We start from the raw sequence: 15,280 nt of genomic DNA on the forward strand, positions 1-15,280 counted from the left end.
TCCAGCCATGTCAAGTATTTATTAAGCTCTCTTGCTACAGAAGAGACAGAAAGAGAGAACAAAATAGAAAACAGAAGAGAAGAAAGTATGTCTTAATTGTGTGGAGAGCTGACACTGCAGCCCTTACGTGTGGAAGGTGCAGAATAACCCTCATGTCATAGCATTTAACAGCAAACACTGCTTCACTACCCAGTTTTAGCATTTCAAGTTTAAAAGAGCTGGACAATGGAAGCTTTAAAACCAAAAAAGGATTAGATAGCAGTACAATGAATTTGTCTTCAATTTTTCATTTCTCAATCAGCACTCAGTTTTTCCCCTTAAGAGTTTTCAATATGAAAACCTGACATGGAGAATCACACAGACAGTAATTTTCTCTTTAAAAAGTGAGTATAATTTTAATTGATCTACATGAGCCCCTCTTCTTCCAACATCCCAACACTACTAGGTCAAAACAAGTTTTGGTACTCATATGTAAGAAGTAGGTTAAATACCAAAGTTAATCCCTTCAGAAGGAAACACATTTTTGTGCGGAAGTGACAGTGGCATTTTAAGTGCCAGTGGCATTTTAAGTGCCAGTATTCAACTGGTTTATTGTCACACTACTTCAAATAAGAAAATACAAGGTATGCTGGACAATCATCCACAGTTCTGACCAGCACACCTGATAATCCCATGCAGCAGCAAAATGTTTGGTTTCCAAAAAGAAAAGAGTTCTGTCAGGCTGCTTTTCTGCAACATTCATTGTGTAAATAAACATGTAATTTTAAGTATTTAATTTACAGAGACTGGATAATTCCACTTGTTCCAAACTCTACTTGTTTAAATATCTGATGTTTAAAATTAAGATATTCATTTAAGTCAGTCCTAAAATCCTCAGATTCAGCCTTCCATTAAGGGCCCACAGTCCATTTTCAGAGATGTACTATATATGTACAAGGATTTGCTCTTTCATTTTAGAAGTTGATAGCTTTGCCGAAGGATGCTGCTAAGTTTGCTTCCCTGAAGGCTTCTGACACCGTCTGTAGGGAGCAAACACAAAAAGTTACAAGTCATTAATAGCTCCATGGAGTAACAGCCTGTCTGTGTAATGGTGTTTAACAGCCCCTTTAGAAAACACTTACTGGATGGGCATGGCAAACTCTGGCTACATCTTCACATGATGCTCCATATTCCATAGCAAGGGCAGCTTCATTCACCATTTCACCAGCACCCTGTAATTTAATGGCACTTGCAATTAGCACAAATTCTTATGCACTTGTCCACGCTGCATCAGTAGCCACTTATAAATAAGCATTTTCTGCTAAAAAAGAGAAGTTATGTTCTAACTAGCACTTCATCTGTGCTATAATGTAAGTAATGTACTCTATTTGGTGATTGTGATCAAAACTAGCATAAATCCAAACATTAACGAGAGCATTTGTTCTCTCATTCCTGAGAGCTGTGCAAAAGCTAGGCATTTTTCCATGAAAGGAAACCTACCCAAAACTTCAATGCTTCCCTGAAAAGTTAAAAAGGCATGTTGGTTTCTAAATTACTACAACTGCAAGAGAAAGTAAGTAGCATAGAATCTTATTGAGAACAGTTTGGTGTTTCTCTTAAAGAAAGCTCTACACAAAAATGTATGGAAGTGTTTCTGCAAACATATGTTGAAAAAAAAATATTTACAGCTAAGAAACAAAACAGAGAAAAACTAGGGTCTAACTTTGACCAAAAAAACCCAAAAACCTCCTGGACAAGGGAAATCCCAAAGGTCTTTTTTACTCTAAGTTCCATAAATTACTGACCCCAGATTTGGTGACTGCAGCATAAGATTGCCACCCTTGCTGAGGTCTTTAGTTGGAGAGAAGGGAAAAAAGAAAACACCAATGAAAAAGACAAAGTCTTTTCAGCTCCTTCAACTTCCAAAAGATGAATCAACAATTTCTGCTGTTCTCTGAAGTATTTGGCAGTATTCATAAAAACAAAATGAAAAAAACCCCACAACAAACACCATCACCAAAAACCTCTCCACACAAAACTTGTCAAAGAAACCAAATAAATAACTGTAGCAATTCAAGAGGGAAAAAAAAAAAAAAAGCTGGGCTTTTTTTTTTTTTAGTTACACCTAAGTAACTAAAAAGTAGGAAGGAGGCCAGGGGTGCAGAACAGAACTGTAAAAAAAATAAGTATGGTGAACTCAAACCTTCCTGTTTACAAACACCACTTCTAACTCAACAACTATGCAACACTAAATAAAAAGAATGTTACAAGGCTAAGAAAGCACAACTGATGATACTTACTGAGCCTAAAATGTGAGCACCCAACATCCTGTCTGTCGACTTATGACTAAGTATCTTCACCATGCCATCTGTGTCAGCATTTGTCTTTGCTCTACTGTTTGCAGCAAATGGAAATTTCCCAACTTTGTATTCTACACCCTGCAAAACAGATGTGTTACTGACTTAATGACCAACAAGAACAATGTAACCAACTGTTACATACATGAGGATAAGCAATGCACAACTAAAACAGGAGACACAGGAATGTACATGAACGATCATTGTAAATGGTGTAACAGTGTACAAAAAAAAGATTAATTTGCAAATAAACAATATTAATGTCACAGAATTCAAGTTATTAAAGAGAACTGTGGCTCTTGGGAGAGTGGCATGCACAAGAGCATCATTCACTCACATCCCCTAAGCAATAAATTCAAATGCAGAAATATAGATAATGTAGCTAGATAAACAACTAGAGAATGAAACCAAGCTCAAAGTGGAAAAACAGTTTTTGCTGGCAAAGAAAACAAACAGTACCTCTTCTTTCAGCTGTTCTTCTGACTTGCCCACCCAGGCCACTTCAGGGTGAGTGTAGATCACAGAGGGAACGCAGTTATAGTCAATGTGAACTGCTCCCCCAGCCATGCCTTCTACACAAAGAATGCCTTCATCCTCAGCCTTGTGGGCCAGCATAGGTCCAGCAACTACATCACCAATAGCATAGATGCTATCAGACCAATGAAACAGAATAAGACACTGTTTAAAAACATCCTAGCACACTTTGGCTACCGTACATAACAGTCTGTTTGAAACATGTTACTGAAAACTCTAATCAAAACAGATTAAAATACTTCAATTTAGCTGTTTCCACAAAATGACCACACTTCAAGAGGTACTTAGTGACATGAAATAGACAGTGACTTTTAAATTACAAAACTTCAAAGGCTGACTAAAATTTTCTAGCTACTGAAATTATAGGATATATTGAGTTTTCTTTTCAGAAAAGGGAAATATGTTCTGTTATTAAAAACCAGAAATGCTTTAGTAAGTTAAACTTTAAAAATAAGTTCTGCATTAAAAAAAAGGAAAAAAAAACTAGTCTTACTTACTTTGGAATCTTGGTTTGGAATCTGTTGTTGACTGGAATTTTTCCCTTCTTATCAAGTTCTATTCCAATTTCCTCAAGACCTAGATTTTTTGTAAAAGGGCGCCTACCGATGCAAACTAGGAGCACATCACAAGTTATTACTTCTGCCTTGCCACCAGCAGCAGCTTCAACACTACAGCAAAACAAGAAGCAAAAATGCTAAGCTGTAAACTTGTAGCCTTATCTCTCCCTGGCTAGTAACTAATATGACCCAAGACTGTGAAATCCTGGCTGGGTCTGGCACCCAAAGCACTTCATTCAGCCTGCCCCAGGCTTCCTCCTTGCAAGAGTTCAGCAGTGGAAGAGGGAGGAAGAGGCAACACTTCTTACTACATCTCCTAACAACTGTCAGAGAGAAAATCAGGGTGTATTTTCAACAGCAAATGTCATGATCTGATAGGATCAAATCTGTACAGCAAAGTCATCACTGCTGAGTACCTGCCACCCAAAGTATATATATATATATTTTGTATATAGTATACATACTTTGGGGTGGGGTAGGGCCATGTATTCTCAGCAAGCTTTCTTCTGGCCCAGGAACCAAACACCTGTTAGCAGCTGCCATGCACCCCATGCATCCCTCAAGTGCATCTGGTCTTTAACTGCACCCAGAGCAAGTTCAATTCACGTACTCCGAGAGCACAAGAACCAAAGCATGGAAAATGAGGATAACTGGAAGTGTGGTTCAAAAGCACACTCTGAACCAAAATGATACCCTAGAAGTAGAAACAGATTAAATGAGAGATCCAACCAGCATCAGCATGGCATGCAAAGAAGCCCAAATCCTGGCCCTTTAGAGTGACAGATGACAGACTGTCCCAAAATATAGTGATACAGCAAGTAAAAGTCTCCATAGTAAGTCTCCAGTGAAAAAACATTTAAACTTGTTTTTGTGAAGTAACATCAAGCAATTTTTTAAACTACAGTTTCTGAATAGAGAATCCATTAACACAAACAGAACTAGTGCATACTTATGGACTTTTACAAAGCAAATTTGCTTTATGTGTTTCTATATTAACTGTTCATGTATAAAACTTCAAAGGTCTTGAGTAAGACCATTAAAATAAATTCTTTGTGTAGCTTCATTTATTTCTGTTCAAGAACAATAATATCTCTGCCAGGCTTAGCCTAAGACAAGATGACCATCCAGTATGTAGTCAAGAATTAATGGCTTGGAAATGACTGTATGAACAATCATGGTATTTATGCTAGTTATACAGAAGCTATTATCTTCCAGGAAAATAATGATTTAGAGTTCTGTTTTTATTACTGATCTCATTATAACAGTGATTTTATGCCAGCAAGCCCTCAACTCAAGTCAATGGATTCTCTCCTGTATAAGCTACTTAGGACTTAATAAACCCAAAATTATGAGCTCTGTAAGTTGTTAAAGAAGGATAAACATTTAATTGCACTAAAGAATTAATTTTAATTCCTGTTTAAAAAATAGTATCAGATTGTATTTTTAAATAGGTTTGACGGATTGGGAGGAAGAATATATTTTGCATTCCTTCAGTTTTATGTTAAACACTTACGCTACATCTATTTTTCCATCTGGTCTCTTGGTAGCACCAGTAACTTTGGTGTTCAGTTTAAACTTGAATCCCTGTTTCTGAAGAATGCGTTGGAAGTTTTTAGAGATTTCCATGTCAATTCCCATTCCCCCAACATGGCCCATGAACTCAACAGCTGTCACATCTGCACCGAGGCGCTGCCAAACCGAACCCTGCAGGTAAACAATACAGGTAAAAAGAGATGTTGAAAAGCAAACTTCAGATACTTTTACTCTAATATTTACAACAGACTGTAAATTCTTCTAAAGCAGGATAACATGTAACAGCAAACTGATCGGTTTCTACAAACATGATGTAAAATAAAACAAGTTCAACTTATGTCAACTTCCCCCAGCCTTTCCATGAAAAGATTTATCATTGTTTATTTGCAGACTCAAAACTTCCATGATCGAATTCAGGGAATTAGGCTTCTAAAGAAATAGCTAACAAAATCACTAAATACAACTCCTGTATGTTTTATTTATACTATAGGTATAGAAGAAATTAAAAATCAAAGAATCTGAAAGGAAAACCCACAGGGAATTGCTTATGGTGCTCTAATACCACTACTAATTAATCAAAACAATACCACATTAAGGAAATTTTACACAACAAAATGGAGCCTCTGCTGGTCCTGTCTGTGTTTATAATCTTAACCATGATCATCAGCCTCACCAACAAAAACCATGTACACCCTGGAGGTATTCACCTACAGTTACCCACATCCACCCAATACAGAATTTCACTTTGCTTACTCTTTCCCAGCTTATTAGTCAGCAGGTTAAGCAACCACTTGGCAGATGGGCACAGACTCAAGCAGCTGCAAGACCAGCAAATATAAATTCTTTTTGAAACATGTAGCTGGGAGGTAAAAGGACTCAGAACACAATGAACTACAAAGTCTCCACACTTCTGGCTGATAGAATATGTACTACCAGATCACATTAAACATCTCTTGAGATTAACTACTAAATACAAGAATTCATCCTGATTACCCTGGCATTCCCTCACATCCCTACTGCTCCAAAAGAGAAAAATAAACATGCAAGGCCCTGGATGTTCCTTTCTAATTTCTTTGCTTATCTAACCAGCTGCAGAAGTACTGACCCAACAAACACTTATCCCAGCTTTTCTGGTAAAAAAATGGAGCTAGCAGGCTATGAAGTCTGAACAGATTGACTACAACTCACTGAACTGTTAAAGCACAGCAAAACCATCAAATACAGCCAAAAAAAACCACCTTTTTCTTTTACAAATTACAAGTCAAGTGGTTTAAACATCCTCTCACCAGTTCCACACCGATGACTCCTGCACCAATGACAACCATCTTTTCAGGAACTTTTTTCAGTGACAGCGCACCAGTGGATGACACAATGTTATCTTCATCAATCTAATGACAAAGAAATGCACAAAGGGACGTTTGCAATCTCTTTTACATATTCTATACAAAACACCTTCTACATATTCTATACAAAACACACACAACGTGAAGTGCAATCAGGTGCAAACCATTATTACACATTAGATTGTGTGGCTATGAGACACTGAAAAGGAAGTACAATTAGGTTCAAATACGTACAGTAATTCCAGGGAAGGGAGCAACTTCTGAGCCTGTGGCTATGAGTATGTTCTTTGTGTTGATAACTTGTGTGCTGCCATCTTCTTTAGTTGCAGTGACTTGGTTTTTGCCAGTTATTTTTCCAAACCCAGATACATGTACAACCTTTAGTAATCAGAACACAGTGAAGTCAGGTTCAAATAAGTTAGGCTACCTTTCACCTCATTCTCACTAATGCTTAGAGATGCTGCTAAAATATCTCTCTGCATCTCTACCTGGTACAAATCACAAAGTAACTGTATACTAGTAGGAATAGGAATAGTATACTCTTCCTTTAAGCAGATTAAGAATGAAGGCACTAGGCATTTAAAAGTTTTCTGGAAGAGAAGCATCCAAATTCTGCCCTTGTCATACTAGTCATTCTAATTTATGTGGCAATGGGAAAATGTAAAAAGTAAGAAATTCAGATTAAAAAATGGATATATCTCAGTATATAATCCAAACTAACCTTGTTTTGTTTAAATAAATGAGCAATTCCACCTGTTAAGGCCTTCACTGCACTACTCTTCTGTTCCATCATCTTCTCTAGATTCAAACGGAGTCCTGTAACTAAAGGTAAAGCAAAACAACTTACATCAAGCATTACAACAACTTACATCAAGCACTGCAGTGTGCTAATGTTAAAGGAGATAACCTCAACAGTAAACAGCTGGTACAGAAAGATGTGTTGAATGGCCCCACTAAATGCTAAAAGTTACATTCAACAACTGCTATGCTGAAAATCAATATTGCACTTTTCAGCTATAACTTATCTATCCAATATTCACAGTTCAAAGAGCAGACATGTTCGTAAGCCTCCAAATGACAGATAAAGGATATTATTTATAACTCTAAAAACTTTCTGACCAGAAAACCATACTAATTAGATTTGAAAGACTAAATTTACTTCTTGGTGGAAACTACTTATGTAACAGGCAGTGAGAGCTCTTCACTCACTTTCAATTCCTCTATTAGCGAAATCTTTTCCATGGGCCAAGTGATACAGATGTGAGTTGTTCAGCAAGGCCTAAAACAGACACACAAAAATGTGGATTTGGACATACATTCCATATATAATATAAAAGAGTATTTACTATAAGGAAAAATAATTATACTATTTACAAAATGTTCTCACTATTGCTTGACATTTACATATTTGAAAAGGTGTATTTCAATCACAGAACTTGTACACAGTAGCTCCTACTGAAACATTCAATGAAGTTACATACTTTAGCTAGAAATAGAAAAAATAGTTAAATCAACACCTATCCTTTTTGCTCACTTCACCACAGAAACTGATAATTACTCCACAGAGATTAAAAAAGGAACAAACCAAGTAGAGGAAGAGAAAGATAACTGTGACTGATGGCCAAAGAGAAGATACAGAATAACTAGATGAGGAAAATCTACACTAAAATGCCTGTTAGGATTTTAACCTGTGTAGACATATATGAGTTAAATTTTGAGGTTTTCTGCATAGCCAGCCAAGCTGAAGCTGGATAGCTTGGAGCTAGCTCAGGTACACAGATCTTCCAAATTCACAGAAAAAATTAGAATGGTTTTTATATGTATGGCTAAAAATTAGTAGCTTCAAATTCAGAAGCTTGATAATTGTATTTTGATTAGAAATAACAATAGTTAAGGCAGGATCTTACTAAGAAAATTGATTCTTTTGTTATAGCCACCCCAAATATGAAAGTGTCTGTATCTTTGCAAGGACAACAGTTTGAGTTTGCACAGACTTAAACCTAAAGCAGGCACAGTAAAAGATTCAAAGGGCATTTTGAAATAATTGCCTTATCTACACATGTTTGTGTAATACTAATACTATCAAAATAAGATAACTCTATTTTTATAATTTTTATCAACTATATTTAAAAGTAATTTCTCTACTTCACATAGCTGTCACAGCCCCAAATCTGTAACACTCACATTACTTAAAAGACACAAGCACTGCGTAAGACTTTAGCAACTAGAAAGAAAAAAAAAACCACCCCATGCCTGAGGTATTATTTTGGGTGGTTTTCTGGAAAGGAGTATTTGAATCATTTGTTACTGCCTTAGTGTACACAGCCTATGTAACCTCTTCTTAAGTTTACTACAATTCAAAGGAATTCCAGATAGCATTTAGGTTTAACCATGGGTACAACAGTATTTTCATAAGAAATCTAAAGGATAAAAAAATAAAAGGGTACTTGAGAAGTTAGTTAAAAAGATCCTAGCAGAGTTTCAAATTTTCAAGGTAACACTGTGTGGATTAACATGTTTTAATGGTGCTTCAATTTATTAAGATACTCTGAACCTCATTAAAATGATTACTAAAGTGTTTGGAAAAATTAATATAACTTTTTTAAAAAAAACTTAGTATTTATATTGTATTTTCTTCTCCCATGCTAATGGAACCCCTTGAGCAAAAGGATTACTAACAGCAACACAGTTAGGAGGGATCTTGTTAAGAATATTACATCTGTTACTACAACCATCACAAACCTGGCCTTAGCAGTGTCTTCCTCCACCTGCTGGGTGCTATTGAGGCAGATTCCCCAACAACAGCACTGTTCTTACAAAGGCCAAGGTCTGAAATTACTTTAAACTAGATTGACAGTGTCAAATAGGGAGTTCTGATTAATTTCTTCTTGCTTCTCCTTTCTTTCAGAGTGCATGTGTTGGACTCAGCTCTTTCTCTCCACATCTGCATTAGTCCACACTCCGCAGCCTCACCCTCCAGGCCATTCCTACATGTACATCCATCTTGAGAAACTCCTTCCTAATCTCCTTCCAAGTGAAGCACATCATGTCAGCTGCTTTTAATGAAGCTATGACAAACATGCACACTTACCTTGGATGGAATACATCCAACATTCAAACAGGTTCCCCCTAACGTTGCATTTTTTTCTACACAGACAGTCTGAGGAAAAAAAAACAGAGGACAAAAAAAAGAATTTTTTAGTAATACTCTGCCACCATTTCCTTATGGGCTCTCTCACAATTTAGAATTGATGACAAAGACATTTGTCTACTTGTCTAGTAATTCTACCTCTACGAGTATCCCATTAATTTAATTCCTAGATTTATTTTACAGCTCATGTTTCCCTTCCCTCATTTTTTTGTTAACTTAAAACCCACAAAATAGCTCCTTGCAACCAAATTCTCTACCAAACTGCACCAGTTTATGTCTCCAAACAGTCACTGCACAATTCATACAAGTGCTACTTTTATGCATTTCTGTAGTCCTACCACAAAAATCTACAAAGTAATTAATAAATACAAGACTCAGTCCAGTGAAAGATGTTCCCCTAACAATTACAGAAAAAACTGCTAGAAGCAAAACATGTAAATCATGTGAAGATTCATAAAAACAAGAAAACAACTGGTAAGTGAACTGGCATAGATTAAAATCCCATGAAGCTATCTTTTCTTCCAAGAAAACAACACAGAACAAAACCCCCAAGTCACAAACAACATTTCCTCCCACTGCTATAAAGCTGTACCAACACTTATAAAGAAAGAAAAAACAAAAATGAAGTACAGCAAAACCAAACAAAAATAAGGTCAATAACAACAGGGATGGAAAATATTTCATCTCCTTCTCATTAAGCTGACAACATCAAAGTGTGCAAAGGACAAAAACAACTACCAAAACTTCATTTAAAAACCGATCACTGGGAGAAAATGAAGGAGAGCAAAGGAAGGTCTCTTTCAGAGAAGGAATTGTATAAGCAAAGGAACTGGCATCTCCTTCTTTGGAAGGCACATACATATTCAAAATAATTGTAACCTTGGTTCACACTCTTGAGAGTTCCAGTCCACTGAGAGGCAACTACCAAGTGAAAACCTTTCACAATTTCTTTAAATAGTTGCTTTTGTGCTAAGGTAGGTGATGGTAACATGAAGAGCAGAATTTACCAAATCAAATCACAGGAACATTCTGAGACATGCACATCCCCTACCTCCCCTTCCTCTTGTTTTAAACACACGAATACATGAAACACAGCACAAAGGCTTTAAAAGCTGCACCATGGATCAAACAGCACCAGACTGCTCCTACCTTTACCCAACAAGGATGTCCTGCCTCATCCATTTCACACAAACTTCACTGCTAAGGCCAAGCAAAGCTTTTGGGAAGCCAAAACCCAGAGAACATTACTGGCAACAACATGGGATGCTGTAGTACTGATACAAGGATTCAATCCTTGTGCTAGTAGAAATAGCACTAAAATTGAAATTTAAGTAATTCAGTAGAGCAGAATTAGGTTCTTCCATGGATGGTGTAACTATACAATCTTTTTGCCAGTCTACTAAAAACATTCTACGTGTTTATTCAATGATAATGGTGACACATACTCAATGATAATGGTGACAAGTATGTCCAAGCATTTTCTCCTCTCTAACTAGCTGTGAAACAGTGTAACAGAATTATTTTTTACTATGATGAAAAACAGAATCCAGGGCACTTTTTAACCCCCTTGTGCATGGTATCCTACTTTTAATCATGGATATGAAGGACTCAAGGACAGTACTGTTCCAAGAAAAGCTGCTTTATAGCCAGCCACAAAAATAGCTTTGGAATAATCAAACACAAACTCACATGGCAGAAGGCCACAATCTTTATTAAAACCTGCATCACTGAGCACCTTTTTTTCTCAGCTTACTAGCTAAGTAACCACATACATCCACAAGCAAGAGTACTTATTATGACAAAACAGTAATTCACAAAGATGTGCAAAGACAATTCAGTTATTTTGCTGTAGGTCACAGGCAGATGTAAAACTTAATGGAATCTCACACACTTCCACTTTGGTACAGTTATTGGTACATATTAGAAGGCTAAAAGATGCCCAAAAAGATGTTACTGACACCCAGTTGGGGGGGTACTGACCAATGAGGGACAACACTCAGAATTACAGACAAATTCAGTTTGAAGGGACCTCCTTCTGGAGGCCATCTAATTAAACCTCCTTCTCCAAACACAGTCAACATCAAAGACATTGAGGGAGGTGACTCTCCCCCTCTACTCTGCTCTCATGAGACCCCACCTGGAGTACTGTGTCCAGCTCTGGAGTCCCCAGCCGAACACAAAACAGATCTGGACCTGCTGGAGCAAGCCTGGAGGAGGCCACCAAGTTGATCACAGTGCTGGAGCAGCTCTCCTATGAAGACAGGCTGAGAAGGCTCTGGGGAAACCTCACAGCAGCCTTGGAGTATCTAAAGGGGGCTTGCAAGAAGTCTGGAGAGGGACTTTTCACAAGGACATTTAGTGACAGAAACAGCCTTAAGCTGAAGGGCATAGATTTAGATCAGGTCTTAGGAAGGAATTCTTTATTGGGGGTGGTGAGGCACAGGAACAGGTTGCCCAGAGAAGCTGTGGATGCCCCAGCTCTGAATGTTCAAGGCCAGGCTGGATGGGTCTCTCAGTAAGATGGTCTGGTGGGAGGTGTCCCTGTCCATGGCAGGGGAGTTGGAACAAGGCCAGCTTTAACATCCCTCCCAACCCAAACCATTCTGTGATTCCATGATGTATCAGATGGCTCAGGGCCTTGTACAGCCAAGTTCTGAAAATACTGAAAGATGAAAACTACATGCTGCATGGGCCCCCCATTCCTGTGCTTCACAGGAACTCATCACCAGGAGTTCATTATGGTCATGAAGTCTATTCTGGGTAATTCAGAAACATTGTGACATACCAAACAGCAGAAACATGCTTGAGACTGCTAGCACCACCTTCTCAGAGTTCCAGATAATTACAAGAACAATAATGCAGTGCCAAGAGTGTCAGTTGGTTTCATATTAAGAAGTGAAGGTAAAAAAAGTATCCTGAAGTCACATTTTGTATTTTTATAAGTTTAAAAACATCTGAAATATATTATACACATACAACTCTCACAATACTTCATTAAATGACACACCACTAGTACACATCAGACACAAACTGCCTCTTCTAAAAGGCATTCAAAGTCAACAAGCAGAACAACAGAGATGAACATAAATAAGATACTACAGTATTTCTACACACTCTTTTGCCTCTAAAATTCTTATACGGCAGTAGAATTCCACTAATCACATTCAAAAAGCATATCAGTTGAATATGGCTTTTTCTCCTTCTGAGCTCCCTCAGTCTGTTCTTCAGAACAGTTTTCCACTGGTCTTTTGTCAGTCATGATCTCTTAATTTTTCCCTTTGTTGAGGGAAAAAATCCTTCCTAGCACTGTTTTCCCACCTTCTCCTTCACAAGAATATAAGCCCACTTTATTTTATTATCAGTTCCAACCAAAAGTAAGCTGTCCTAAAGCAGCTCTTGTCAGTAGCAGGGCTATAGAGAGTAATACAGCCAGACCTCCATTTCAAATTCTGCATGATGCAGGTAAGCAAGGTAAGGAAAGATTAGCAAAAGATGTCTACAGCATCTGGTGGCCCAAGATGTGCCAGGAGGATTACAGTGTCACACAGATACCTTTCAACTTAACCTGGATGAGTATTGTGCCATCTGAGTGAGGTCTCACCTTAAACCCAAGCTGAGCTGCTTTGATAGCAGCAACATATCCTCCAGGCCCAGAGCCAATGACCGTGACATCGGCATCAACTGAAACAGAGAACAGCAGAGTTACTGCTTTTCAGCAAAATAATTGTGTATTAAGAATTATCCAAGTTAATGAAATAGGATTAGATAAGGAAGCTACACCTCATATGTGAAAGCAACTTTATGGACACAGGGAAAGGTTGTCTAAAGGTATTCATTCCACAAGAAAAATAACCAGTCTTAAATTTCACAGGGAAAATTATGTAAAATGACATCAAGAGACTGAATTTCCCATCCCTCTTGCTCTAAAGTCTTTAAGAACTTAACCCAAGATGTCTCAATAGTTTACTGTACCATTTTTTCCAGCATAGCTTCTATTGATGTTTAGCACCAAACATAAATGCTTACTGAATGCCACAAATCTATAAAGGAAAGCATGGCTGCAATAGTTATCTGTGCAAACTCTATTGATTATAAAGCAGTGCAAGCTATGAACTTTGTACCTAGCTCATATCTTGCAACCACAACCTCTTTTAGAATATTAATTTTAAAATATTATTAGAATTAACATATGAACAGTGATGGTGAAGTTCAACTTCTATTTACAGCTTTAGCTTGAAATCAAATTATGAAAATAAACCACAGTTTTCATCTAAATCTCCATCCTGACATGGATTTCATCTGGAAAGTTGATTTCTGAGTTTGAAGTGTTGTTTTGTTTTTTGTGGAGGTTTAGGTTGGTGGGGGTTTTTTTGTCCAAAAAAGGTTTCTCACAAGAAATTACCTTGATCAGCATAGGACCTTTGTGGCACAGCACAAACTCCCTGAAGACCATGATGAATTCGATCAAAATGGCTTCTCTAGAAAGGAAAAAAAAATAAAAAGAACCCCTTGGTTTTATAAGTTTATGTCTATCCCTGAGGAAAAATAAGCATTCAGCCACACACAGATGAATACACAGTTACTTTCACCAGTAACCAAAACAGGACCAGCACCACTGAAGCACAGTGGGCACTGACGGGAACAAGAGGCAGAAGTTGCTCTGCCAGTTACCTGCTCTGTCACCTCAGTCTGTCATCACACCTGTTCTCAGGTCAGTCTCACCTCAGGCTCACCTCTAACTACAAAACTCTTTCAACTCTCAAACCACATAATGACATAGAGTAGATATCCACAGGAGTTTATGAAGAGCCTTGTTCTGTAACCAACCCCTTCGGCTACTTCCCATGAACAGGCAGCTGTACCTCGTAGGAGGTTCGGGAGGGCAAGATTTTTTAACCTTTACGAAAAAGTAATGGGACAGCACAGAACAGCTGCTACAAACACATCGAGGGCCGATCACCCTGTAACTGGAGGAGAGGATGTCCCTGGAAGCATTTGGGAAGTCCCCAGCACCGCAGCCCAAAAGCCGGGGCCGGCTGACGGCGGCGCCTTTTGCAGCCACCACGGCCGCGGCCTCCCGCGGGCCGGGACACCGGGGGACCGGCACCGACAACGCACACGACAGCTGGTCCCTGCCGCTCACGGACCCTGAGGGCCGCCACCGCCGCCGCGTCCCCTCCGCCCGCCCGAGCGGCGAGGAACGGGGACAGCGGAGCAGGGAGAGCAGCGCGGCCAAGGCCCGCGCCCGCCTCAAGGCGCCACTCCGGCCCCGCCCGCCCTCACGCACGCCCCCGGCGGGCTGAGGGGGTCTGAAGAAAGCCCAGGCCCGAGCTGTCCGGCGCGGCTTCGGTCCCATATCCCCTCCCTAGCCCTCGCCTCGCCACCCCGCCGGTGCCGTACCCGAGCGAGCGCGCAGTAGACGCGGCCCCAGCGCTGCATGTCGGCGGTGCCGCCGCGCCCCGGCCGCTCAAGGACTCCGCGGACGCGCGCAGGCGCAGTGCCGGGCGGGGCGGGGCCAGGCGGGCGCCGGGGCCTCAGGGCCGGGAGGGAGCCCCGGGCTCTGGGCACGGCCCCGGCCAGCCCCGCTGCCAGGGCAGGGTCACCTGGCGCAGGTGACACCGGAGCACAGCCCGGCGGGTTCGGAATGTCTCCGGAGAGGGAGACTCCGCCACCGCCCTGGGCAGCCTGTTCCAGTGCTCTGCCACGCTCAACGTAAGGAAGTTCTTCCTCATGTTGAGGTGGAACTTCTTGTGTTTCACTTTATGGCCATTGCTCCTCTTCCTGTCGCCGGCACCGCTAAAAAGAATCTGGCACATTCTCTTGGCA

The 15,280-nt window shown here is 39.6% G+C and overlaps 1 protein-coding gene across 1 annotated transcript; it reads right to left on the bottom strand.

Annotated features, from left to right (window-relative positions):
• Positions 1-14,952, bottom strand: DLD (dihydrolipoamide dehydrogenase). The gene is made up of 14 exons (XM_066550804.1): positions 14,855-14,952; positions 13,857-13,932; positions 13,056-13,135; positions 9,395-9,463; positions 7,513-7,582; positions 7,025-7,125; positions 6,538-6,681; positions 6,247-6,348; positions 4,941-5,131; positions 3,368-3,538; positions 2,796-2,985; positions 2,280-2,417; positions 1,122-1,211; positions 1-1,019 (listed from the first exon to the last, which is right to left on the bottom strand). Exons 1-14 carry the CDS (start codon positions 14,891-14,893, stop codon positions 954-956), a joined length of 1,527 nt encoding a protein of 508 aa, XP_066406901.1. The 5' UTR covers positions 14,894-14,952; the 3' UTR covers positions 1-953.
• Positions 14,953-15,280: the final 328 nt, after the last annotated feature.

Source organism: Molothrus aeneus, chromosome 5 (genome assembly GCF_037042795.1).
Source record: "Molothrus aeneus isolate 106 chromosome 5, BPBGC_Maene_1.0, whole genome shotgun sequence".
Classification (NCBI taxonomy): domain Eukaryota; kingdom Metazoa; phylum Chordata; class Aves; order Passeriformes; family Icteridae; genus Molothrus; species Molothrus aeneus.